This window comes from Scleropages formosus, chromosome 13 (genome assembly GCF_900964775.1).
Source record: "Scleropages formosus chromosome 13, fSclFor1.1, whole genome shotgun sequence".
Taxonomy (NCBI): domain Eukaryota; kingdom Metazoa; phylum Chordata; class Actinopteri; order Osteoglossiformes; family Osteoglossidae; genus Scleropages; species Scleropages formosus.
The window spans coordinates 24,570,508-24,598,176 of NC_041818.1; the positions used below are offsets into that span (position 1 = coordinate 24,570,508).

At 45.4% G+C, this 27,669-nt stretch overlaps 2 protein-coding genes across 5 annotated transcripts; both read right to left on the minus strand.

Moving 5' to 3' along the window:
- Positions 1-920: 920 nt before the first annotated feature.
- Positions 921-17,926, minus strand: LOC108923154 (OCRL inositol polyphosphate-5-phosphatase). 2 transcript variants are annotated; one of them, XM_018733724.2, is made up of 24 exons: positions 17,350-17,926; positions 15,976-16,055; positions 13,579-13,670; positions 12,551-12,589; positions 12,088-12,201; positions 11,310-11,465; positions 10,979-11,219; positions 10,710-10,871; positions 10,212-10,313; positions 9,746-9,860; positions 9,000-9,116; positions 8,688-8,869; positions 8,354-8,465; positions 7,855-7,964; positions 6,662-6,797; positions 6,165-6,275; positions 5,678-5,843; positions 5,294-5,529; positions 3,922-3,939; positions 2,813-2,926; positions 2,619-2,703; positions 1,677-1,804; positions 1,273-1,384; positions 921-1,190 (listed from the first exon to the last, which is right to left on the minus strand). In XM_018733724.2, exons 1-24 carry the CDS (start codon positions 17,395-17,397, stop codon positions 1,066-1,068), a joined length of 2,901 nt encoding a protein of 966 aa, XP_018589240.1. In that variant the 5' UTR covers positions 17,398-17,926; the 3' UTR covers positions 921-1,065. The 2 variants fall into 2 exon arrangements, with proteins under 2 accessions (XP_018589240.1, XP_018589242.1); XM_018733726.2 differs by lacking the exons at positions 12,551-12,589; positions 13,579-13,670; positions 15,976-16,055; positions 17,350-17,926 and adding an exon at positions 12,405-12,533.
- An 881-nt stretch (positions 17,927-18,807) lies between these two features.
- Positions 18,808-27,283, minus strand: LOC108923018 (protein eva-1 homolog C). Of its 3 annotated transcripts, XM_018733465.2 has the most exons (8): positions 27,083-27,283; positions 22,858-23,060; positions 22,492-22,615; positions 21,983-22,135; positions 20,920-21,063; positions 20,548-20,619; positions 20,110-20,196; positions 18,808-19,792 (listed from the first exon to the last, which is right to left on the minus strand). In XM_018733465.2, exons 1-8 carry the CDS (start codon positions 27,162-27,164, stop codon positions 19,404-19,406), a joined length of 1,254 nt encoding a protein of 417 aa, XP_018588981.2. In that variant the 5' UTR covers positions 27,165-27,283; the 3' UTR covers positions 18,808-19,403. The 3 variants fall into 3 exon arrangements, with proteins under 3 accessions (XP_018588981.2, XP_018588982.2, XP_018588983.2); XM_018733466.2 differs by lacking the exon at positions 20,110-20,196; XM_018733467.2 differs by lacking the exons at positions 20,110-20,196; positions 20,548-20,619.
- Positions 27,284-27,669: the final 386 nt, after the last annotated feature.

The window sequence follows — 27,669 nt, forward strand, 5'->3', positions numbered from 1 at the left end:
TCACAGAAAATGATGCCATTTCATAACACGCCATGTTTGTCATCATTGCTTTTGTGACAAACATCCAGGGCACAGAAGACTGACATGTGAAAGCCAAGAACAGCTGCAGCACAACATGAGTAAACAAGTATGTGCATGAATGACACACAAATACATCAGAGGCCATATTACTGAAAATTTAGCTTAAAAAAAAAAAAAAAAAAGAGGTACAGTAGTAAAACCTTCCAATAACCACCAACACTTCAATACAGCCAAGTGCTGAATTAAATTATACATCTTTAGTGTATATTCCGATGGGTTCTGAGAGAGAAGCAGAATGTTGAAAACACTCAACAGAAGAGCACTGACAAAGAGCTGACTTCACACTAGAGTAACAAAGCACAACACAGCGCACACCTGGAACGTCCAGCACACACACAGCAAAGCACTCGGGTGAAAAAAGAGGAACAGCAAAAGCTTTGACACATAATTCTCTTCAAGTGGATGCTGAAAAGTCTGTTCAACTTATTTCCACAACTTAAAAGTGCATAAATATGACATCGATTTATTTCAGAAGTTCTGCGTGCGAAGAAGGAACATCGCGACAATAAAAAGGTGAACAAAGAAAGCAAGAAAAGCTGAAACGAATACCTGGGCAAGTCATGAGGATGTGGGTGTAAATCTTTTGCTGGCTATTCAAGCGAATGGTTGGGCATCAAAGTGCACAAACAGAGCTCTTCTTTGGTGGGTTTGTCCATTTGTCAAGCAAAGGCTCAGACTGCCCTGATTTCATGAGGCCACTCATTAAGATCTATCTGAGAAGAGAACAAACTGGTTTATGGAGTCTAACAGGGTTCATCATTTTGACAAGAAGCATCAACACATTGCTTCCCAGACACCTTCGACTGAACCCCACGTTTGTATCTTAATTATTTACTTTTGGGGGGGGCTGCCACCGAAAAGCTTCCCATCCACGGATCCAAAAATAGAACTGACCCAGCTCTGCGTCAGGACAATCCTACCAGCTCCCACAATGCATCAGCTGCGCAGAGTGCTACGATGAACCTGACTTTTAGAAGGCTCTCCTCATTCTTCATCGCCTCCTATAAGGAACCCCAGAACGAAGGTAATGGCTTTCTGGCGGTCTTCTGCTGTCTGCCTGCTCACCAGCAGAGGTGGAGGACGAATAAGCAGGCTGGCAAACAGAGTAGCTTGATGGAGAGAAGAAAAACATAAGAAACAAGACTAAGAAGCATTGAGGTAAAGCGTAAGAAGTAGAACAATGACGCTTACCGAGTAAGTTAGCGCTGAGATTGTTGCTGTGAGAATGCTTCAGCAGCTGCTTCAGGAAGGCCATCATGTAGCGGAACACTTCAGCATGGGGCCCTGGCAGCTGAGACACAACCTGTAAGATGGCAGAAAAGCATAATCAGCAAAATAATGGTCAAAATTTCAGACAGACACAACTTTACCCTTCAACTCACAAAATGGTAATTGTGTTCAGGTTTCCTTTTCGACTGATCTGACACAAGCTCTTGGAGGATATTACTATAAGAGGCTTAAAATTTTATATTTAAGATGCATCTAAGGTAAATGATGAGAGCCAGGTGTCTAGGTATGTGTGTATATTGTAAATAAATTATTTTTTCCGACAGCGCCGTTGAACAGCGTGAGGGACTCAAGGGAGTCTGAGGCACCTGTCGGCAGAGATGGCTGTCATGGGCAGAGTCCAGGCACTGCTGGTAGAGCCTGTAGCAGATCACGGGTTCCGGCAGCACCTCCAAGAAGATCACCAGGGCCTCTGCTACTGAGTGATGGCAGCCAGCTGGCACATATCAGTCAGGGAGAAACGGGCTTAAAAAGGAGCAGACTGTGGGAGGAAGAGAGGAAGAGGCTTCGACCTGAGGGCGAGCAGCCATGGGGACATGATGGAAACAGCATCACAACAAACGCATGGCGGGAGAAAGTGAAAAGTAGAGGCTAGAGAGAGGGAGATAAAATGAGAGCTAGGGGAATGGAGAGGAAGAGGGAAACTGGAAGAAAGAAAGTAGTTATGGAAGAGAAATCCATTCAAATGAAAAGGCTCGTGGGGGAACAAGGGAAAATTGAAATACCGGTTTGGCTCACGGAAAAAGTATGGTCAGGGGGTCAATGAGTAACAAGATGGAAGAGTAAAAGAAGTGATTTTGCAAAATACAGGTGGACACACTGCAGTGAGGGTCCAGACTGCAGTGGCTTCTTGCCAAAACATTTACACATGGCTACAAAAACAGCGTGAGGGAATGTGTGTAGTAAATGCTCAGGGAGTTCATTTCTGTCCAACTTGGCTTTCTGACAGCCTGCCAAAAATAATACCGCAACATAAAAGACATGCTTGTAAATCAGTCCCTGTATCTTGTTATAAACCCTTTTCACCTACATCGACTTAAACATGCAATTCTAAGATATTCCATCTGTAGTTTTGTAACTTTAACAATAAAATTAGGCTCAAGTATGATTACAGATGCCTGCAAAACAAACATATTTTGAGGGCACTTAGGCACAGTAAACACTGTACATGTTTTCTTCCACAAAGGAGCAAACAAGCAGCTCAGAGGAAATGGGTTCAGCAAAGCTGGGAGGTGGGACCAGAAGGATACGGATGGTATAAGGAATACTGGTGTCCAGACAGTCAATGATTGCATCTACCTCATCTGGCAATCCTGGATTTTGGAAAAGACCCTCCTGTAAGCAAGGAGCAATAGACAATGATGGGAATGGTAGAAGGTAAAGAAGTTGTTCCTTCACTTCACTCCAAGCAGCAGCAGGATTTAATGGTTTTGTCCGGACTCACCTGTCGGCAGGCCTTTGTGAGGAGGTGGTCAACCAGCAGCCACACCTCTTTGGGCATCCTCAAGAGCCTGTCCTCAGTATCTGGCCCTTCCACCTCCAGGAAGCTCAACTGAGACTTTCCATAAGACAAAAACCAAACTGAAAATGAGCTGCTCTCCAGAGATCATTTTTAATTTTTAAGCATCAGGAAAAAACAAAACAAAACAAAACAAAACAAAAAAAAAACATCCTACTTTAAGATGTCAAATCAAAGTAAATGTGTAGCATAAGACAATTTAAAATGGAATATTGAATGTAGCAGGTAACTAGATATGGACAGATGAGAGTAAGTGCACATGCTGTGGGTTGAGTGTAGGCAGCACAGGAAGTTGACATCAGTGGGTAATTTCAGCAGCCATGGTTAACAACCACACTATGACCAACTGACGATACCAAAAACTCCCACTTCAGAGAGATACAACACAGTCTAGATGTTATAAATTAAAGCATCACACTCCTTGGGTGGTGTGAGAGGACATGGGTTTGATCCCCACTCAGTCTGTGTGAAGTTTGCATGTTCTCCCCGTATCTGTGTGGGTTTCCTCCCACGGTCCAATGACATGCTGCTCAGGTTCCCCCATAGTGTGTGAGTACCAGAGAGAATGTGTTCCACCGATGTATGGATGAGTGACCCATTGTAGAAAGTAGTCTATCTAGCAGTGTAAGTCACCTTGGTGAATAAGGTGTGTGGGCTGATAACACTACATGGAGTTCGCTGAAAGTCGCTTGGAGAAAAGCGTCTGCTAAATGAATACATGTAAAGCCCTTAATTACCATTCACTTCATTAGGATATATTTGGTTTTCTGCAAGAACTATATTAGCTATTTATAGCCCTACAGTCAACTGGCGTCCTGTCCAGGGTACACCCTGCCTCAGTCCCGTATGTGTCCGGGATAGAAAGTAGAACACAGCAACCATACATTAGACAAGCAATTACTGATAATGGATTTTATATATTACTTAGGTATTATTTTGTAATATATCTTTAGCAGATACTTCTCACTATCTTGAATTGAACAGTGTAGGAACAGATTGTGTGTGGAGACACCACAGTGATATTGAGTTCTTACCTCGGACCTCTCTTCTTCCTGAAGAGTAAGCGGCCAAAACATGATTTGATCGATGAGATCAGAGAAGACCGGGAGAGAGGAAGAGAAAGGAAAAGTCACATGATCAGTGCAGAAAAACCACTGCCTGAGAAGAACTGACCTCAGTCACCAAAAAAACAGTCTAGCCAGTTGGAAAGCATGAATGCTGGAGCAGTGAAATTCAAACCACATTTAAACACTAAGGTCAAACAAAAAAAACTGATGCACCTTCCTCAAGGGACTGTACAATCAATGAAAATTACAAGTACGCTGACAGCAGGTAAACAAAGGAACAGAGGGTTTTTATTTAGAAAAAAGGAGGGAAAAAAAAAAAAAAAAAAAGGCATTACACTGCTACTGAAAACCAGTAAAAAGAAAGCACTGCAGACTGGACTATGAAGTAACTGCAGTGGAGCACCTTCTCACTTCTTTACTTGGTTACCAAACACCCATTCAAACCCTGCGTTTCCATTTTTCCACCTTGAACTGACATCCGTCACCTTGTAATACGTGTGAAAGTAACCCAAGGAAGTCACGTAGCATAGTAAAACTGCTTTATCTCAGTCAGGAAACCGCACTAATTTCTTTCTCCTCTGTAGAGGTTCAGTTCAACATCAGTTAGATTTGAAAGTTTTCATGTAGCTGATGTTTTTCTCCAAAGCAACTGACAATGTTAAGCTACTTAGTGATTTATCAATTTTTACAGCTGGGTAATTTTTACTGGAGCAATTTGGCGCAAGTACCTTTTTCAAGGGAACTACAGCAACAGATGGGATTTGAACCTGCAGCCTCTGAGTCCACTACAATACACTACATGTTGCCTCTATCATAAAAACTGCTTTAAAATACAAATATTATAATACAAGTTCGACCCAACTCATCCGGTTCTCAGGTCATTATCACAAAGTACTTAAGATGTAAAGATTCCTGGGGAGACATCGGGTACATTCAAGACCTACCTAATTTTTCCCAAACATGATGAAAAAATACTCAGGCCTTCAAACCCATTCAAGCCACCTGTTTGGCAGGAAATTAAAAATTCCTATTCAAGACTGAGTTTTTATTTCCCCATTTCCTTTCTCTTCTCTAGAGGAATGTCAGGCAGAACAGCTCCACAATCCTCCACGTCAAAACACTTGTGAACTGAGAACAGTCTCAGGCTTCCAAAAATACCCTGAATTCCTTGTTCAACAAAATACATCCTTATCTGCTGAGTGCTGATATAAGCATATGCAGGCTGCTCTGTTAGCATCTCAGTTTTCCCCTTTTTATGTGCCTACAGCAGGTGAGGGCAAAGAAGCCAAACCAGTGACTGTGTGTTTGACGGCAGTGGCTCCACCTGAACCAGCCTCACCAGGTCAATGAGTTTGGGGACAGGGTTTTCACGGACGGGTTTCCTGGTCTGGCAGAGCTTCTCTAGGCTCGTCCCAAAACAACTGGGCAGATAATTGCCAGCGATGGCGATGAAGTAGTCCTTCCCTCGGTCCAGGTGGAGGATCAGGATCTCATCCAGAGTGTCCTCCCCGGAGTTGAGCCGGGCCACGCTGTCTCTGTTGACATGAACCTCCAGAATGATCTCCAGCGTCTCAGCTGCAAACAAGGACCGGGGGACTATGAAACCCTGCTCAATGTCATCATCTTATTCAGATTATTCACATTCACATATAGCTTTCTATATTCATATCAGAAAGCTACATTCTGAGGGGAACAGCAGGGTGGCAGGTGGCCGCACACTCACTGGGATCCAGGAAGCCTTCATAAGGGTCAGCCTTCAGCCAGGGTTTGCAGTAATGGGAGCTCCTGGGTTTGGGTATGAAAGCAAACTGGCAGGGAACTTGGCCATTGTTGGTGAGAAAAAGGTGCTTCCGCTGTGGCTGCCAGAACCTCACGTTCTCAAAGTTAAACTGTAGGAAGTTGGTGCTTAAAGTTACATTTCTTAGGCAACAGCTATCAATGGACATTGACGGAAAAAAATTGCCCAGAAGCAAATGACAAAGTAGTTATTGGTCTTCTACTGTCAAAACTATTTTATTTATTTACACAATTTTAATCCAAAAGACTTGTTTATAGCAAAACACTTCCCATTCTGGTTCAATATCTTCCTCAATTGTTCATCATCCTTATAAGTTGAACCTAGAATAAGGTCCTGGTCCAAGAGCTGTCCATCACCTGCTGCCCCAACACTGAATGAGACAATATGGAGGCCAAAAAAATACAGCACTCACCTCAGTCTGTGTAAGAGATAAGGAAGGCAGGAAGTCGTTCTCCATCCTGTCCACCGTGCGCATCATCTCATCAAAGAGCTGCTTGTAGCGTTGCTCATTCAGAACCTTCACCTGTGCAACAGATGGATTCATTGTCTCTGAAACCATCACACCAATGTCCAGCAGCTACTCCTGCTCATCCACAGAACTCCAACATGCTGTGTCCTCCACGCCCCCCATTAAAACATTAAAATATATTTCCTATGAACCACCTAAATGAAGAGCGACATTCAATGCTCCAAATATCAACAAGACTCTTCCAATCTTGCAACTGGACTCTTGAGAAAAATACATTAAAAATTACATATTAAATGCATTTATAATACTGATGTTTCATATTACATTATACCCAAAAATTCTAAATCCTCATTCCTGTCCAAATGCTGATCATTGGTCCCCACTTCTGCTGGCTGGAGAATGTGAAGCAAGGCGGCATGTGGAAGCAGCATACGGCGTACCCCAATTTCAAAGAGTGAGCTGACAGGTTTGTGATCACTAGTCTGTAGCACCATGTGGCTGCGGTAATGTAGCTGCTTCACTCCGCTTCCCCTCCAGAGGATCCGGTCGCACCAGGCTGGGACCCGGCACTTACCGCTGCAGAAACAGCCAAGCGCAAATGAAACAGATCCCATGATCATCTCAAGGGGAAAATTTTTTTTTTTTAAATTATGCCCACAAGTAAACACACATGATCTCACGGTTCCCTTCTTCCCCCTTACATATTTCACGTGCATTATGCCTGATTACACTAGGTTTTTTTTTTTTTTTTTTTTACTTTCATGCTAACTGGAAAAAAACAGCCGCCTCCAACTTAACAACAGCGTTCAAAAGAGATGCAACACCTCTTCCAAATGTATTAGTAGTAGTCAGTCTGCCAAGGTAATATTCTGTTTTAACTGCTCCTACCCTGTGCAAACTGTTTAATTTGTCGTGTTTCTTTCCCACTACAGAAAAGACTTCTGTACTGTCAGTCTGTCTGTACATTCTACTGTAGACATTATAAGTTATGAATACAGAGCCAATGCCTAAGAAAGGAAAATATCTGTATAATCAGTGTCATAATTTGTATTAGTGTCAGATTCAAAAAATACCTGGTATGTTTCAAAGTTATACCCAGCAGTATCGCTCATCTCTATACTTAATAGTGCAACACAAATTCTTAGCTGTGTTGATTTTTGCATTGATTATGATTAGTGTACTGATTACAGAAATACCACTAGTTCTTCTAGTGTGTCAGTTTTAGTTTGGTACTTTACAGCCACTGGAAGACTCTAGAAGCCAGTAGGACATTCTAGAAAGTACCAAAACATTCAAAGTATCAGATCCTAAAAGGTACTAGAATATTCAGTGCTTGGAACCTAATGCTAAAATTTGCCAATTTCAGGAATGTGGAACATTTATTTAAAAACTGACATATTAGTACAAACTAACAACAAAAGTATGTCTAATCTAGCAAAACTGAATGGAAATTTTTTTAAAAATTGACATAATAAAATTGTTACATTGTGTAATCAAAACGCAGGGTAATAACTGAGGTAAGTGAAAGGGTGCAAGTTCTTGCTTGAAGAGACAAAGGAGTTTAAAGACTGTTACACCCATACACGGTCAGAGCGGTCTCTGATCAGGAGGGGTTATGGTTCAGAAAGATTACCTCGAATCCCACCGGTCTGTTTTTGGGTCGAACTTGTAAGTGGGTATGAAGTTTATCTCGCCTTCCATGAAGTCAGAGAATGCTCTCCTGGTCTGTCTTTGGAAATTGAGCTTAAAAAAAATATAATTTTTTTTTTTTATTTAGATAAGGGAAAACCACACAGCAATTTATGAGATCTGACCTGTTGAAGAGGTTAACGTGGTTCTCTTGAGATCACACACAACTGTCTGAAACCACCTGTCCCGAGCGGGGTCGCGGCGAACCAGAGCCTAACCCAAGAACCCAGGGACCAGTCTGTCGCAAGGCACCCCAAGCAAGACTCGAACCCCAGACCCACCAGAGAGCGAGACCCGGCCAGGCCTGCCACGCCACCGCGCCCCCAACACAAGCTCTCCAGATTTCACTTCCAAATAGTGATTTCTCAATTTATCAGCATGAATACAGGTGACAAAAATCCTTCCAATCCAAGATGACCAAGTGTCACTGGTTCAAATCTCACCTGATCATATTCCTGAAGCTTCTTCAGCTGCTTTTGGGAGATGAGCCGTTTCACTTCATACGCATCGGACAAGCATAGGCGATAGTTTAGATCCCCCAGCCAGATGACCACGCTGTGCAAGAACGAACAGAAAATGGGATGAAGAGGCACAGGAAACAGTTTTAACAGTACATCATCGTATTCTACAGGTGCTGAGGTACTGCACAAAAGCTTGTCAGTGATGATTGTTACAGTTGTGATTAGCTCACTGGGCCACAAAGGACACCAATATATTTTTATCATAACAATAAAAATACAATATTAATGATGCACGAATGAAGACATGTAAACTCACTCGTGCTTGATGATGCTGAGGGGAGCACGGCCTGGCAGATGAAAGCTCATGCGGCCACAGATGTCCTTATAGTCCTGGTTGCGGCGCTCAAAGTCATCCACGTGGGCTGCCAGGTGAGAGTTGACAAAGCAGAAGCTGGTGTTGTGGAAGACAAAACGTACAGCCACGCCTCCCTTGTTGCCCTGGAAAAAAACACCCGCGAGGGTATGGCTGTGAGAGGGCTTGGCAGTGAAAGTGAGAACAACAAAATCTATGCCTCGACTAGATTCCTTCTGCAGGAGACTAAAAGATACTCATCAACAGAACAAGTACCATTTTGCCAATGATGCCTGTTCCCACAGTCTCCACAGCCACATCCTGGATGCGATACTTGTGCTTCTTCTTGACAAACACCACCAGCATCATACCTACTAGGCGGATCATCCGGACCTGCAGAGACAGTCAACCAAAAGCTCCTAGATATTGTTCTTGTGCAATACAGTATATACAGACAGATACATATGTGTAGTGCACTTTTTATATTATTCTCGGAGATGTCTGAAGAAAAGCATCCACTAAATGAATAAATGTAAACGTTATTACTTTTTGGCAGGGCTCCAGGCCTGAGCTATTGAGATGTTGCACTGTTCGATCAATTTAAAAGAAAAACCAACAAGAAATGATAAATCATTCATCCTCATGAGTCTTTCAAACTCGTATCTTGGTTTCAGCTGCAGTATTTCCAAGGTGACGTTCAGAGATCACAGTGCTACTGGATTGCTATGCAAATCATTGTTTTTTATTCATGTAGCCGATGCTTTTCTCCAAAGCTACTTACAATGCTGCTACTTAGAATTACGTATCCTCTCGTAAAGCTCGATAATTTTTACCGTATAAATTCAGGGTCAGCACCTGGCTCAGGGGTACTACAGCACTACGTGGAATTCGAACCTGGCAAGGCAGCGCCTCTAAGTACTATTCTACCAGCTGCCCTGTTCCAGTCTGTGCTTTGAGACTCTCTGATGAAATCTTTCAGCATTTCAACGGTTAAAATAGACCAGCATTCCAGCTCTGCCTACCAGCTTGTACTTTGCCTTGGGATGAAGTGCCTGCTCCACAGCCTCCAACCACTGCTGCTCCCGGGGTGAGTCCAGGAAAAAAAAGGCCTCAGCACTGAGGTCCAGCTCTTGGAAGCTGGGGGATCAGAGAGCCAGAAGTCAGATGACCACTCAGCAAGTATGAGCCGAGCAAAGCGCACACAATCGTCCACACACTCCAACTGTTTGCCTGGCTTAGAAGCATCAGGATTTCAGCATCACATGCCACAGCATTAGCGCAGCTGAGTTTTTGGCAACCAGAACAAGAAGAAATTAAGAGAGCTGTACTGAACTTAGTCATACGGGACAAGAGCCCCATTCAAAGCTCAACGGCAGACCCTACTCAGCTGGATGTCATCTCACATACTAAAAATCATGGGCACTGACTGGCAGTGTATGAAGATAAAGAGCATTGCCAGTTCTCAAGTTCCTCACACTTAGGACTGACCCCAAAGCATAGATGTCAGGGGGCTCATTGTCACAACTCAGCCAGGGTTCCAAGCCGCAGTCTGGAGACTGGCCATTTACATTCCATGTCCCTACAAAGAACCTGCGGAACAAAGTACAAATGTCATGAATGAGAACGATCAGAACCTCGCTGGAGAAACCATACCAAAGGTAGAAAGAGAGCAACTTTATTTTGCTTTACAGTTACAAATCCATGACTTATGCATCACAACAAGTTTTACTACATTTCCACAGCATAACAAGAATGCAGAAAAAAGAGGAGGTGCTAAAGGAACTTCCTGGTACCAGGTCTGCTAGACCTGTCTGAGATAGAGATACTTGGCACCTTTACACAAAATACAAAAATGAGGTCTGAAGGAAATGAGGAAAATGTCATTGTTACGATTTACCTCGACAGAGGTTTATCAATCATCATGACAGGGGATGATAGAGATGGCGATAAAGTACCGAATGCACCTCTACCCCCAGTGAACCTCACCTGAAGTCATGGATATCTACATATTCTTGCTCCCTCTTGATCAAGTGGTGCTTAATAAGGCCATCACGCGGCGCAGCCTGATTGGAGATTGCATATCTCAGAGTAGGGGTGGTGGAGACGCCACCCTGTTGAACCCGGGGAATATCCACAGGGGGCTTCGGACTGGAAAAGAAGGTTAGTGCGATTTTACTGACCAAAAAAGGAATGAAAAGTAGAAGATGATGTGTTAGTAGGTTTGCTGATCCCCTGGTACACTTTATTCCACTTACTCTCTGACCCGGAACACCTCTCTACTCTGCACAGGCTGGGTTCGGAAAGGGTCGGACAAAGAGGTGCTAGACAGGGGAAGAGGTGGAGGTGCTCTCCGGGGAGGGAGCGGAGGTGGCGGGGGTGCCCGAAGAGGAACTTCCCGATTCTGCTGGTTCTTTTTTTCTTCCATCTTCAGGCTATGATCTAAGCGTTCCTCAAAGCCAAAATCTACCACTAAAGAAGAGACCAGGTCTTGGGAACCTAATGAGAAAAGATGCAAAGTTTCATATTTTTACTGCATATTTATTTGGATCTTCAAGGAAGTTCGAGGAGTCGTCCTTTTGGACATACCTATGTTTAACTGGCCTGTGGGAGGAATGTTAACTGGGGGAGGCTGATGCACTTCTGCTGCCGAAACGACAGGGACACACTTGGGGCTGCCATCTTGATCAGCACAGGAAGGGTCCAAAAGGTGCGCCCTTCTGTTCATCAAGTTCTTAGATGTCACTGAAACAAGGATTGATCAAACTGACTGGAATAAATCATAAGACCTACTGAAGGGAGGTGTACTTTTACTAATCTGAGGCTCCAGCATGACAAGAAAGATGTTTTATGTATTGTGTGTACAAATTAAGAACTTGCAATAAAGATGAACAGACTATGACAATTCCTGCTACAAGACTAGAATGGTTGGCTGGAAAAGGACTCAGAGATGATGCAGCCTTACAAGGTACAACCTTCTGAATCCAATTGTTAGATCAATTATAGACTGAAAATACCAGTAAGGGGCTCACCCCTCCATGGGGCTCTGTTCTTGCCGTAATGCAGGCGCACTTTTGACGGTGAAACTGGCATTTGGCCAAGCTTGCAAAAACGCAAACGAAGCTGGCAATAAAGGTTGGAAAACATACCGAAGGAAGAAAGGACTACAAAAGAACACATCTGCATAAAGGAGGTGTGCGGTTCCATTGCTAATCCCATGGCCTCACTACATTTAGCAGGGAAACACTGAAGGGTGACACTGAAAAGGTAGCGAGGAGTGATGTCCACAAAACAAGACAGACTGGTTTTCAGCTTGAACTTTGACACTGACAATCCACCCCTTCCCTCAAGAATGTCAGAGCCACACCTTGCAACTTTGCCTTCCTCACTTGCGTGAAGAATGAGTGGCTTCGCTCATCGTCCAGCAGCTCCAGTAACAGCTCGGGTGAATTCTCTCCTTGCACCCGGACCCGCATGGAGGCTGGCAGAGACAAGTCAGAAAGAAACACATACATCACATAACTGCTTCTCTTTACATGGAACCTATGGTGTGTCACATACAGATGTGACACTATGCAGGCCTTCCCACCCAAAGATATCTTCCCGTTCAACAAACTATGACGAAGTAAATTAAACAACATGAATTCAGTGGATAAACATCAGTTTATAAGTTTGTACTGTTACCATAAGTTCCCAAATCTCTGTGTCTCTCCTTAACAGTTGACAAGTAGCCATGTGAAATCACTAGGACCATTAAGTGACAGAAGAGCTCCGACACTCCGTGACAAGTATTTCTGTGCATGGCTGTAACACCCCAAAGCGTAACTTACAGTCAATGGAGATGTCAATAAGAAGAGCCTCACCAGCCTCTGGAACAAAAAGTTGATTAGCAGTAGATTAGAAAGAGGGAGGTTTTAAAAAAAAAAAAAAAAAAAATCTATGACTCAAAGGTCAAAATCCATGGAGATATTTTTTTCATAAGGGTGGCAATTGCAAAGACATATTAATAATACCCTGAAACTTAAAACTGATTATACAGCACCTAACCACAATAGAAAAATCTTTTGAGGTATCTGTGTGATGCTATCAACTTCACTTGTTTAAATACAGGCTTTTCTAGGTTCTGAATAAGTCAGTATGCCCATCCCTCAAATAAAGGATTAATTTCTTCCATGAAACCACCCTGATTGAATTCCCATTGTGCAAAAATTGTATTACCATTACTTCATATAGGAAAAAATAAGCAGCTCCTAGATGAAAAACCCTTTTTCCAACCAATATTGAAGTAACATAACTTCACAAAAGGAAAAGACTATTTTACTGAACTGAAGTAAAATCCATTTAAGGGATATCATCTTTAATAGTCCATGCAATTTAGGATGGGAAATTCCACACAGGAGCATACTTTGTCTAATTTGGCAGAAAATCATTATGAAGTGAGCACAAAACAGCTTATGCAGATGAATACACACAATAGGATGGATGCATGTACACGTAATGGGGAAGCATGGAGCGTAGTGGTTAGAGTTGTTGTCTTGCAATCAGGTCACCAATTTCAATGTCTACTCCTGCTGTAGTACCACTGATCAAGGTAATTACTATGAATTGGGCCAGTGAGGACACCTGCAGCATTGTGCACAGTCCTATACCAGATAGCCTGGTGCCCCATCATCTATCAGGCAATTAAAGACATGGACTTGTCACCCAAAGGTCGTCAGTTAAAGCCCTTCAAGGTCCATTGCCACCAAATGGAAGTGTAATGTAGAACTCTTTGGAGAAGCATGAGCCAAACCGTAACTTAATAGCCAAGTCTCTACAGGATTCATCTTAACTTGCAGAGAAGACTGGTGATACCTGCCTTGGACCATGTGGAAATGTTTGTTGATGGGAATAGACAACTGAGGCACAGGACTTGTCACCACCGAATCTGGGCTGGACAAAACACCAAGCCTGCCAGAAGGGAAACAAAAGCCTACAATGAGTCAAAAGACAGTGCTCCATTTGAACATATGGACACGTGCATCTGAGAATTGCGCTCCAATGTACCAGAGAGGTTTTCAACCAAAGTAAACCTAGAAAGAATAAAACTTAAAAGGACAGCAACTTCTCACTAGATCAGATGTCAGGCAGTCCCAGGACAGAGAAGAAACTGTGTGACCTGGAGGCCGACAAGGGCCCCAAACGAACATTCGGTAATGCCGCACCATCCCATAAATCCCAGGTTAGATGAGTCTGATAAGACCAGAGCAAACTTCCATCATCACTCCCGCTCTCCCTGTACCAACTGCTTCAGCATCTGAGCCACTCTCTATGGCAGCAGGAAACTGCATGATCTGTAACCGAGGAAGTAATTTTGACACAAAAACACTGGGCGAGACGCCACTGTACAGTGCAGCAATCGAGCAGCTTACCTCACATCTCATTCCCTCTCACCCTCCTTTTCGTTGCACCAGGAATTTGTCAACTCCACAGCTATGTTTGTGACTGACTTCAACCACGTGCTTTCTGTCAAGTCTTGAAGCATACAGTTTTAATGAATTCATTGGGCTGTACACATGAGTCCCATTACGACTCGGAACAGCAGCGGAATCCGGAAATGATAACTAGAACTTGGGAGTGTGTCACACACGCACACACACACACACACACACCACATAACTGCTCATAACCACAGCAGGTCCTCATTTTTTCTGCTCTTGACATCCTCAACTAGCCTAATGCCCTCATGTGCCCTCAATGCACACATCATCTCACACACACACACGTCTACAACCGCTTGTCCCAAGTGGGGTTGCGGCAAACCAGAGGCTAATCCAGCAACACAGGGCGCAAGGCTGGAGGGGGAGGGGACACACCTAGGACGGGACGCCAGTCTGCCACAGGCACCCCAAACAGGACTTGAACCCCAGACCCACCCGAGGGCAGGACCCGGCCAAGCCCGCTGTGCCACTGCACCCCCCTTCACACATCATGTTGGTCCAATTTCGTTATAAAAAGATAATACAAATTATTTTATTCATTGCATAACAGCACTTGTGACATTATCATTATGTAATAAACTCAATGCGCCATTCAAAGTCAAGCCTCCCCACGTGAGCAGCCAGAATTAAGCAAAAATACACATTTTGAGTTGTAGACCAAAAAATGGTAAAACAGTACTTTCCTAATGTAATGCCCGTCAGAGCGGCATGGAATTGCAGTGGGCAACACCGAGACGAACAGCAAACAAACTGTACATTTGGGCGCAGGTTTAAATCCAGCTCAGGGTATGCGGTGCCCTTTTTCCTCATGTTTGCAGTCCAGAGACATGCACAGGAAGAAGCTTTGGTAAACCAATTCCATATCGTTTCTTACCACAAAAACTATGCAAGTGATCACCACAAGCCAAATTTGACTAGATGGTAGGTACCCTCACCTTAAGTGGGCAAACTAACGCCAAATCACACCAGTTTCCCTGCTAAACAACCGATTTCAACACGCCATGGTATACCCACCAGCCAGTGAAGAGCAAGTTATACAAGTATCGAATATTTGAAAAACAATACAGCATGCTGTACGTGCAGCCCTGTACTGTATGAAATACTCAAAATGCCACTGTGTGACAAATGTAAACTCCAGTGATCCATCAGCAATGCGTTAAAGCAACAGGCAAATGTTGTTTGCACAATGAGTGATAAAACTGGCATATCAACCATATGAAACGAGCCCATGTTGATGCAATTTATAGCTTGGCTGCTGAAATGCTATTTTCTCATTCATTTGGCTACAGAAATCATCTCTAGAGCTCTGGACTGAAAGACAAGGCAGTGTTCATAATTTCAGTTCAGTAGAACCAAAAAGGAACATGGTCGGAGTATGACCCATGGTATTAACCGATCTGGACTAACTTGAATGGTCTGCTGGTGTCTGATTCACAAAAAGACTATAGCATTGATCCTCCATTGACTGCTAGCATTCCCATACATGGTACCATGTGACTGTTGGGGTGTAAAGCAGTGGGTTTAACAAGGGGTGTTTAGCATCACACCCAGTCCCAGAGCCCTCTGGGCACAATAAGTGGAATTTGAAAGAGCTGAGTCTCACACAAAAGAAAGAAAAAAACCTCAATATCCAGATAAATTTAAAATAAAACACACACACTTTGTGAAACAAAGTCTATAGAATCGCAAAGTTTAGATATCGTAGGCACATGAAATTAGAAGGTAGCAGATGCGCTTTAAAGGATGTGGTCATATGGGACATAGAAGGTACTTACACAAACTCCCCAGATCGCTCGATCAGTGACAGGAGTCTCAGCTCCTTCTTCCCAGATCGCAGTTCCTGACATTTCACAGTGTGAGCTGAACGGTTAAGGAACCGGACATAATGAAATGGGGTAACACATTACTACGCGTGGACACGAGATCAGTGAGTAAGGTTCAAAACAGAACCCTGGGTCAACAGCATGGCCTGGGATCTCAAGTCACAGCACTTTAAACTGTATGTCACGAATTGTTTATTTATAGTGTAGCTGTTTTGTTCAAGGGTGACACGGTTACATAAGGGCCTGGGGTTGATGAGGTGTGTGAGTGGGTGTGTTTTGTTGAGTAGTTAATAATGTTTTATACATGTGAGTGCTATTAATTTAATAGTCATGGTATTTTGTAATGGAAACTCATTTTGTATCCACTTAGTCGCACCATCGTAACCACATGTCCCAGTCAGGGTCATGTCAGTCTGGAGCCTATCCCCAAAGCACAGGGCTGAGACAGGGTACACCCTGAACAGGACGCCAGTCCATCACAGAGCAACCACTCACACACACACACACACACACACACACACACACACTCTCATTCACCTACACATACACACTGTAGGCACATTTGAGTCCAGTTCAGCTAAAACACATGTTAGGACAGTGGGGGGGAAACCAGAGCACCCAGAGAAAACCCAAACAGGGTGAAAACATACAAACTCCAGGCAATAACACTCTATGTGGGACAGCCCAGTTACTAAGGTAACAGTAGTACCTGCTGTGCCGCCAGGCCGCTCCTTACACTTTCTACGTACTTACTGTGTATTTTAATCTGACTCATACAGTGTTCAGGTGTAAATGAATGGAAGAATAAAAGCAAGCATGGTTACATAACACAAATCTATTATGACAAGTGAAGAGAAGAGAAGAGAAATGAGAAGAACAACACAGGGGAATAAATGCAATGTTATGAAGAGCCTGTGGTGGAGAAGGAAGACTCGACAAGAGCGGAGTCTGGACCTCGACTCGAGTTCAGGTGGGAGGGACTCGGCCCTATCCTTTCCTTCACGAGGACCGTGTACTTTAATTTAAAGGCGTTCTGTTATAAGACATTCTGTTCTTAAGCACAAACAAAGTGGCGCAGACAGAGCAAGAATAAAGAGCTATACAACAACGTCGCCTCCATTATTATTACACTCAGCTGTTCCATTAAACGACCATGACGTGAGTGAAAGCGGGAGTCGCGCGCGCGAGGCGGCCGCCGACCCACATGCCCTGGTAACACCAGTACCGTCTTACTTGACAGGCCAGGGGATTTAACGGCACGCAAAATCACTCTAAGCTCCAGTGCGCGCCTCGGAAGGATGACACTGACGCAGAAGTGAAGGATATGGCCACACAGCGCTCCTGACACAGCTCGAAACCAGGCGAGTCCATCATCGTGACGTCCCGTCGTCGTCGTCTCTCCGGCGGCAGAGCATCGCGGCCCTCTTCCTCCTCGGATGGCTTTTCTTTACTCGGACCCTGCTCGAATGGTGCCGGAACGGCGGAAAGACAGCGTCCTATCGACGCGGTTTCGAAGGAAACCGTAAAAAAAACTCGTTTAAACCGAAAGCTAGTGGTGGAACACTTGTTTTTTGTTGCGCCCCCGTCACGTCATTCAGTATTTTACTGTATCTGCACACGCTGTGGGCTGGGCTGGGCTGCGCCACCACCGGTGCTCCTGCTCCTCCTCCTCCTCCTCCTCCTCCCCACGGGCTGGCCGACTAATTCAGTCCAACAGAAACTTCCAACTAATAACGAGCGACGCGGCAAAGCGAACGAGAGGCGCGCTTCTTCCCGACGGCACCATTTTGTGCCAACATGTCGCTGACAGAAACGATGTTGAGCGTTACCGCGCGTGAGAGACGCCGGCTGACGACGCAGACGCACAATTCTACGACCTGCGCGCGCCGCCCCGCGCCTCATGGGTGAACGAGCGTCGTTTCCGCGCGAGGGTGGCGGGTAACCGGAGTGACGACGCTGCTTTTCCGTCACGTTTGAAGTCAACTGTCCGTCTGTGAATTAAAATAAAAAAAAAAAAAAACCCAAAAAAGTCGCACTCCTACTGAGAATATTCTTATTATTATTATTATTATTATTATTATTATTAATGTCAGTGTGAGGACTGCTGTCTTAAAATACATTCTCGAATACTCTTCTTGATGAACACTTCTGTATAGTATGGTAATATTAATTTATAAAATTTTTTAGACTGAAATGTTTTAAGTTAATATGGGGGAAATAGCATCATTCTGCTTGTTCAAATGTAAAAAAATGCGTAAGTTTATCTGGGCATAGAGGGAAATCTACATTTCTTTCAACTCATGGCCTTCCTCCTTAAAATGATTCCTTTTAAAGTTTCAAGTTTAAAATGAACTATTTAAGTAATGCCATGAGTTTTGTCATCAAAAGTGGTTACAGTATTTTGAGGTTGCATCGCCATTGTTGCTGTAAGGCGGTAAAACCACGGTTCTCCGGTTCACTGAGGATGCACGCTGGGTCCTCGCTACTATTTTTTTGCAGAAATTCAGGAATTCCTGGTGAAAAGTCAATAAACTGACATCTGTGGTGAAAAGGTGTACGAAAAAGGCGAGGATTGCGCCCAATCTGAGGTGGAAGGGCACCATCCGCGAGCAGGGCTCTCCACGTCACCGAGGTGAAGGAGAAATGGCAGGCCTTCACCTTCGGCTGTGGCTCATTCTGTGGGAAATGCAGGTGTTACGTCTGTATCTGTCATCTACGGATGTTGTGAAGGTGCCGCTTACATTCACAAACGGTGATCTGAAGAATTTCTGAGAACGCAAAGAAGTTCGTATTCATTGCCGGTGTGAGGCTGTCTTACCACGCTGTTACTTCACGTGCTGAACAACTCGTAAATCATAACGCAGAGCTGTCCATTCAGAATTTTATGCAGCACTTTCTGCGCTTTTACAGCCCTTGATGTTTAGCCGGTTCTCGGTTCTCGTCCAGCCTGTTTCGTGGTAGCAAAGTCTTTGACGGGATTTTTTTTTTTTATTCTATCAATAACACAGTATTAGTGTGATGTAACAGGGCGATTTTAAAGTGATGCTGCGGTAAGGACTGTGGATTAAACAAATGAATCTCACTGGTATCACTGAAAGAATTACAGTGTATGATAAAAATTGTGATAGTTACTTCATAATGCATAGCTTAATCATTAATATTATGCCCATTTCATGCTTATCCTTAAACATGCATGACTTGTTCCTACATTTCACTAGTAATTAAGATACACAAATGAATATGTATTCCGACCATGCAGACGAATGACTGTGAGGTTATGTAGATACAGAACCATCTAAAACACGGTTGCATTTTCACTCCTGTCCCATCAGTTGAGTTTTGTTCCTGATGCTCCACTTTGCTGGATTTGGTTGTGGTTTTCATGCCGATGAGGATTTGAGCTTGTGAACAGCGTAGGGGCTGGAATCCCGGTGCGGCCATATGTGACTGCTGGGGAGCTCCTTCAAGGGTTCCTCGTCTTCCTCCTGCTCACGGCCCTCCACACCCACCATTAGATCAGGGGGGAAGACGTCAGCCATGCGGTAGGAGCGCGTGAGCCTGTAGAAGGAGGATTCCGACGCTGTGTCATCGTCATCCTCGGTGAGCTCAGGGTGGGGTTCCTGTGTGGCCTTCAGCTCATCCCTCAGGTCAGAAAACAGTCCCTTGATGTCTCGCGTCACAGTGGACTTGAGGCCAAACAAGCACAGCAGGAACACCAGACCAGAACAGATCCCAGACACAAAGTAGAGCGCCACCTTTTCTGGGACACCTATGGAAGGAAACCAATATCGCAGTGTGACTGTTGTCTGTTTCTTCAACCACACAGATACAGTCTCCTTAGCAAGTGACCCTTGATCAGTTTGTTCAGCTCCCTTGCAGTGGTTAAGGTTAACAGTGGAGGACTTCAAGGGGATCCGCACTGAGTGGTTTAAGGCATTCTTTTGTAATAATTTAATATTCCACATGATGTACAAGTAAAAAATATAGCAAAAAACCCCAGTTCTGCAGTTGTATAAGAGGAGACAGAGAAACTAAGCTGTCATTTAAGAGTTCCTTTAGCCAGAAGGCCTCCAACCGTCCACGTACCATATATGTGGGCAAAAATTTCCAGAGAGTTTGTCAAAAGCACCATACTCTGTGACCGGGACACGCCTGGGCCGGTGTACCAGCCACCTGCGGGGGAGACGGTACCCTGCTTAGTGGCTTTAACCACCATGGTTGGTCTTCCTCGCATCAGCACCCCGAAAATCAGAGACAAGGTACTGCGTATTTGAGCTCCGTTACCATGGGAAATGATCACTCGCTACCTCGCTGACTCAAACCTCTGTGAACTAGTTTTATTGCTCTCCCATGTCTTGTGTTTTTCTATCACGGATTTTTATTCAGTTCCTCGCCCACATGCAAGTAAACGGAAAATATAGTTTAAAGTTGCCGGAGCATCATCGCAAAGGTGTGTTGATTTCCGTAAAATAGATAGGTGAGGACAAGAAGTTAGAGAAAGGTTCGCTTGCAGTCAGACATTACCGTGTGTGTAGTCAGCAATCGAGAATGGGTCCGTAGACCCTCGACCAACATCCTCCAAGAGATACTTCGGCACTGAATTAGACGGGGGGAAAGATGTCGGAATCATTTATACAGCAAGGTAACGTCTACAGCATGCTTTCCATCAAAATAATCCTATGTGTTTCTCCAGTGATGTTCTGCTTAAATATCATTCTCGAGGAGAGAAAGAGTGTCGTAAGGCCCCAGGCTCTAAATTTAGGTTGATTGACCGCTATGCAGTGTTTCGTGTAGTTATGGTTACTTCTCGGTACGATCCGTAGGCCAGCCAGGTGTTCTGGAAAGCCAGCATTACTGTCCCACGCATCCCACCCACCCAGTTCACACGTCACTCACCGCAGGTAAAGGACACCCTCAGCTGCTTCCTGACCCCCGGGAAACAAGGGTCCCCAAAGCCCTGTGTGTCGGCCACCAGGGAGCAGTTGGTCCTGCCATGACATCTGCGGGATACTCTCCTCAGTGCGGACGGGGACAGGCACTCTGAAAGACACAGCGAGACCACTGGACACATACACTTTACACAGACCAACGGCCCGTTTGATCTCTTTTACACACCACAGTATAATGCAATTTCTTCTTATTTAGTACTCTGTCCTGAAGGCAGATGCACTACTTTGACAGATTACAGGTAAAAAGAAGTGACAAAACAAAATAACTAACACTTATAAACTTCTAAAATTTAGAAAGAGTAGATCCTTCAGTAAATATGTGAAATATAGTTAACACAATGGCTTTTAACGTAACAGAGTGATGATTGTTGGCTAAGTGGCTTGTGCTTCCGGGTTAGGCTCCAGTTCACCGCAACCCCTCTTGAGACAAGCGGTTTCAAACTGTGTGTGTGTGTGTGCGTGTGTGTGTGTGAGATTTCCTCTTGATTTCCACTAGATGGCCTCAGATGAGAAGCAGATGATGCAGTTCCCTGTTTTGAAAGTAAAAAGGCTGAGGTCATATCAGGGTTTTCCAGGGGTCTTTACCCCACCTTAGCACTGAGACAAATAATCCTATTCAATCAGGACCCCTGACTGTTTAAGCCACATAACTGAGTGAGGAGGTGGAACTAAAAGCCCCGTGGAATAAATCCAGAAATGGACAATGCTGTCCCGAAGGGGAGGGGGGCATGGTGGCGCAGTGGCGCAGCGGGCTTGGCCAGGTCCAGCTCTCTGGTGGGTCTGGGGTTCAAGTCCTGCTAGGGGTGCCTTGCGACAGACTGGCATCCCGTCCTGGGTGTGTCCCTTCCCCCTCTAGCCCTGTGCCCTGCGTTGCCGGGTTAGGCTCCGGTTTGCCGTGACCCTGCTTGGGATAAGCGGTTTCAGACTGTGTGTGTGTGTGTGTGTGTGTGTGTGTGTCCCGAAGGGGTCGTAACCCCCCGTGCTCCCGCCTTGGCCGAGCTGCCGATCACCTATGTCAGGTGCGCCAGTGGGCTCCTGTGGACAGCGAGGGCTTCCGTGCAGCTGGTGACCGAACGTGGCCGAGTAGATGGCCAGCACCGTGTCGTTCCTGCACGCCAGCCGCAGCCTCTCGTTCTCGCACACCAGCTTGCTCCGGTGATTCTCTAACGCCAAAGGAAACAGCTGCTAGGAGAACGTTTCCACAGAACCGTGACACTGGAATGACCTTCCTGAAAGCGCGTTTCGCTCTGCAGCGATAGCGGTGCAAGTTCAGGACCTGTAGCAATTTCCCGTAAACAATACGCAGCCGAATCCACATCGATATGCACTCGCTCAGTCTAAAAGAACTGGAATTTGAGCACGAAAACATCATATCGTCGTTCATGCAATGTCTGTGAGTCTTTAACACCGCGTTTGCGTAAGATCGTTTTAAAGGCGGAGCGCGGATGTATAGCGGTTAACGTATTGCGTCGGGTTTGATGTTTTAATACGCAATTGTTGTTTAACTGGGGCTTCTCACCGGGGCGACACTTGTAGGATACGATGAGGTACTTGCTGGTTCCAGGGCAGGGGTCCAGGCCAAACACGTGGTTGATGACCGGGATGTGGCAGGTTCGCCTCTCCTGGCACTCGTCCGCCACTTTCTGTCAGTATACAAAGACAAAGAGCTCAGGAAGGAGCTCCAGCAGAACTTCCCACGGCTCCGGGCCCTGCGGAGATACCGCACGCTCCCCCCGTCAAGGTGTCCAAGTGTGCCCTGACCAAACATTTCGATTCATTATGCAATAACATTTTTTTCTTTCAATCAACAGCTGCGGTGCCTTGATTTGAACCTCTCCCTTCTCACAGGGTTCGCATCCTCGAGAAGCGGCGCTGTCCGCATCACCTGGACGGCTACGGGGGACATGCAGTCGGTGTCCTCCTCGGTGATGTTCGCGTTCCGCGCAGGACACAAGTTCTCGCTCGGCACGTGACGGCCGTAGAAGGCCGAGAGGACGGCCACGGAGGTTTTGGAAGGACAGCTGATGGTGAGGGTCTCTCCATCGCAGGCGTGGGCGGTGTGGTTCCGCAGGATCCGGTGCAGGTACGCTAAGGAGGCGGAGATGATCGAGAAGCTCTCACACAGGCTTCTGCACCCCTCTTCTTACACGTTTACTCTGGTATGTTACCTCGGTAAAGCACGTGCTGCACAGCACCTCAAGCGCTTCATTGCTAAAGACCCGAAACTGGTGTTTAACAAACGTCCCTCTAAAGTTCTTGAGAATTAGTCCTTCTCAGGTGTGTGCGATAGTGTCCCATCCAGTCTAAGTTCATGTTTCTGTTCTTACCTGTACCTTTCACTTAAATCAGTGTGTGACGTGTGTTCTTCAGTGTTTCTGTTTCCCCCCCCCACACACAGCAAGGCTTACATCCTCATACAGCAATAGTCTGTGAATCATATTTGAAGAATTTCCCTTCTTGGTGCTGCCAGGCAGGCAGATTAGAGTGGTTTCCAAACATCCGAAGTATTTCTGCCTGTTGATTATATGTGAAATTAATTTTAGAATTCAGGACCTCGTATCACTGACTTTTTTTTTTCCTCCATCATTCATACGGTGAAGCTGGTATTATTAAAAAAAAAATGAAAAATGAAATAAATGCACGCAACACCCTGCACAGAATTCTCCCTATGAAGCACAGTACGTTTGATCGGAAACTTTACTCGTTTCAGTTTTGCCAGATTGCTGCGTAATCTCAGGAAATGCGTATAAAGGGTTTGGAGAAAACCGACGTCACCGGTCCGCGGCTGAGAACCCAAAGTCGGTGAAGTCATGCGGCTGCACCTCCTTCCCTGTCATGCGGGCCACTGGAGGAGAAAGTTCTCTGAAGGAGGAGACGCACACCGGACCGCGGCTGCGTTCTGACTCACGCGGGCCTCTATTCCCTTCCTCTGCTCTGTTATTTAGAAGAGAGCTCCATGTGATGAGCAGCTCTGTGTCAGCCTGCCCCTATAGCCAAAACAAGCAAACAAATAAATAGAACATAATCGTTGCTCTCTCCCTCCTCTGACGCACCATCCCTGGAGCTCACGGGTCATAAACTGCACATAATTTACAACATATTTATTTTTGCATTCTGGGAGTAGATTTTCCGGGAGTCTCCAAGTACTTAACAAGAATCCATTACGGAGATGCATATCAACGGTTCGGGTTGGTGTTGAGGCACCATAGTGCTTAGCGCTGCAGGTTCAGTTCCTACATCGTGCTTTTGTGCTCTTGACTCAGGTTCTTACATTTATTCATTTAGCTGATGCTTTTCTCCAAAGCAATTCATAATGTTAAGGTCACAATTATTACATGCTTACAATCATTTACCTATTTATACAGCAGGGTGATTTACTGGAGCAATTACCTTCTTCAAGGGTACTACAGCTGGGTCCAAATGCAGTAGCACTAACCATTATGCTACCAGCTGTCCATAATTTTCCTTGTTAGGTACTACCCTAAACCACTCCACTAAAGGGGCAGCTGGTAGCCTGGTGCTTAGCGCTGCCTCTTTTAGACCCAAAGGTCACAGGTTCGAGTCTCACGGGCTGTAATACCCTTGAGCGAGGTACTTACCCTAAAAAACTCCAGGTAAAATTACCCAGCTGTGTAAATGATTGTAAGTTGCTTTTGGAGAAAAGCATCAGCTAAATGAAGTCATGTAAAGAAATGCTCTGCTCTATAAGTGGGTAAGTAACTACTGGCTGTTCAACATTGTCAGCTGATTGGGGGAAAGCGTCAGCTATGGACAGTCACGTGTGAAAACCTGAGTTTACCGAATGAAACCTGGTAGATCGATTGACTCTGGGGCAGTATCAGTGGATGGAGGGGGCATTTGGCTGATGGAGAGTCGACGCTGGCAGGTGGAGACGTTTCTTCTCCACCTCGTTGACCCAACAATCTCTCCCGAACCCTTCGCCGTTCATGGGTGGACAGACCCGCTTCGCTTCCCGACCGCCACCCGGCAGCCCACCGCAGAAGAGGGAACCTTAGATAAGCGGCCTACAGAGAGGCTGTGCCAGGCGCCTGCACACAAAGAGCTGTTATTACCCCGCTATGTCCTTTAATGGACATGGTGGCCCTCAGCGCTCAGATGTGAAAGATCAACAGAGAGGGTAATCTCTGGGAAAGCTGGCAAATCTTGACAGATCAAATTACAGCTGTGGACCAACGTACCGAGGTTGCTCTAGCGAGAACGTTCCTGGTCTATTTAGCTCGGATTGAGTTCGGCAATGTTCTCCCGATCTTTGTCAGTTGTCTGGCGCGTTGTGCGCAGCCTCAGTTAATCCCCATTTTAAATCTTTTAAACGTGTCCCGAAACGCTCGCTCGCGATTATCCGAAAAAACCGTCTCGTTCTCAAGATGATTGCAGTTTCTTACACGCCGAAAGCAGTTCTGTAAACATAATCTGCAAAATATTATGTTTGTGTGTCAGGGGACTGTCTATTTCCGAGAATTCGGCTGCAGATGGACTCGGCTTTTCTTGCGAAACCCCCCCCGTACAGTTCGCTCTTCCCGCACCGGGGTATTCGTCAGTCCGTCCACAATGCGTGAAACCGTAACCATGACAACACAACGCTACTAACAGACCATCATGAAGATTGAAACTTTTGAAGGTTTAGCTGAAGTCAAGACTGTGGTGTGAACAAGGGTTAATGAACTTCTGTTTGTAAACAATGGACGGCAGCTGTGATGAAGTAGCCGGAGACGCAGGAATGACCTGAGCCTCTTGGACATCTGTTGTGCTCCACAACATGACCTTCTACACATGGAGAACATTCGCAGTCTTCCATATGTGATGGATGAGCGCTTTGCTAGCTGCAGCGCATTTTATTTTTTTGTGATGTTCTCGGTTCTGGCTGCAATGTGACGATTGAGCTCCCTCTCACACTCAGAACTGCTGAATCCCCCTCAGTTATTTCATTTATTGCTGTTCCTATAGCTAGTCTCCAGTGTGTAATCTTTAACAGCCTCTAGTTTACAATGTAAATTATATGTCCTGTATAGCCTTCCTTTTTCTATTCATATAATATGTAAATATTTTTTAGCACCGTGTACATAGTCTGTCTATATTATACTGTATATTGTATACAGCGAGTAGCGCTGCTGTCTCACAGCACCTAGGTGATGTGAGAGAATGTGGGTTTGATCCCTGCTCAGTCTGTGTGGAGTTTGTATGTTCTCCCGGTGTGTGCATGGGTTTCTTCTGGGTGCTCTGGTTTCCTCCCACATGCCAAAGATGTGCTGTTCAGGTTCACCCATGGTGCGTGAGTGACAGAGAGAATGTGTTCCACTGATGTATGGATGAGTGACCTACTGTAAGTAGTGTATCTAGCAGTGTAAGTCACCGCGGTGAATAAGGTGTGTGGGCTGATGACACTACCTAGAGTTCATTGGAAGTCGCTTTGGAGGAAAGCGTCTGATAGATAAATAAAGGTAAATGTATTTGTAAATATTGTGTATATTGCCGCCAGACTCTGGTCTGTGTACTGCACTGTCTTGTATTTGCACTCGTCTGTTTGTAACACACTGCACTGCGTATCCTATGTAGCAAAGAGCTCCAAAGAGAAGCAAAATTTCATTCTCCTGTATGTGTAACACACCTGTAGGTGGAATGACAGTAAAGTTCACTTTGACTTTGAACATTCATCTCCTTCACACCCACTTCTCTCCTGATCTCCTCTCTGTTCCATAAACATTCACTACATCATCTGGAAAAAAAAAAAAAAATAATAATTGTTCCCTGTCAATTCTATTTACAGCTATTTGTGTATGGGAGAGCTGGTAGTGTAGTAGTAGTAGTAAGACTTACTGCCTTTAGACGCAAAAGGTTGCAGGTTCGATTCCCACCTCTGGCTATAGTACCCTTGAGCAAGGTATTTACCTTGTATTGCTCCAGTATAAAGTACCCAGCTGTGTAAATAATTAAGTACCTTAACACTGGAAGTTGCTTTGGAGAAAAGTGTCAGCTAAATAAACAAACAAACTCCAGCCTTTATAGCAGAGACCAGAACATGTCGGCATCCCTTCCTCCCTCTGGTCTCATTTGAGCAAAAGCACATGGAGGTGTGCATCTCAGTCACTCACCTGAGAAATCAGGGGCTGTCCAGGCCTCACGGGCACAGGTCACCAGCCAGAGGTGGAGGCAGAGCAGCCGCCACGCCAGCATCGTTCCCGTTTCGCGGAGCGACCCGGTTGGCCCGTAGGAAGGCTGCCCGCATCTGGAGCTTTAACTGAAATCTCGCGTTCAACGCTGCCATTGTTCCCCCTGGACAACGGGGCCCTTTGCTTCCCAGCCAGCTGACCGCTGTCGGCTGCCCACTCGTATGCTTCGGTGCACTGGGGCCGAGCGGGGCGGCCTGCGCTGATGCTGAACCCTCGGGGAATAAAGAGGAACCGGTCGCAGACCGCCTGACCGCACTGCTCTTCGTGGATGGAGTCAGTCTCCCGAAAAAGGGTTAACTATATAGGCGTCCATTCGTCCCCCACGTAAGGGGCTTCACCATGTCCCACCTGAAAAAAGAGGGGGTTTTTGTTACACGTGTGTCTCCATGGCAACAGTATGAACGGAATGCCGAGCGAAGAACGACATGACATACCAGCAGGAGAGAGATTAAGAGTTTCCCATTCAGGCCTGACGTCCAGCTGGGCAACATCTCGTGGTGACAGGCGCC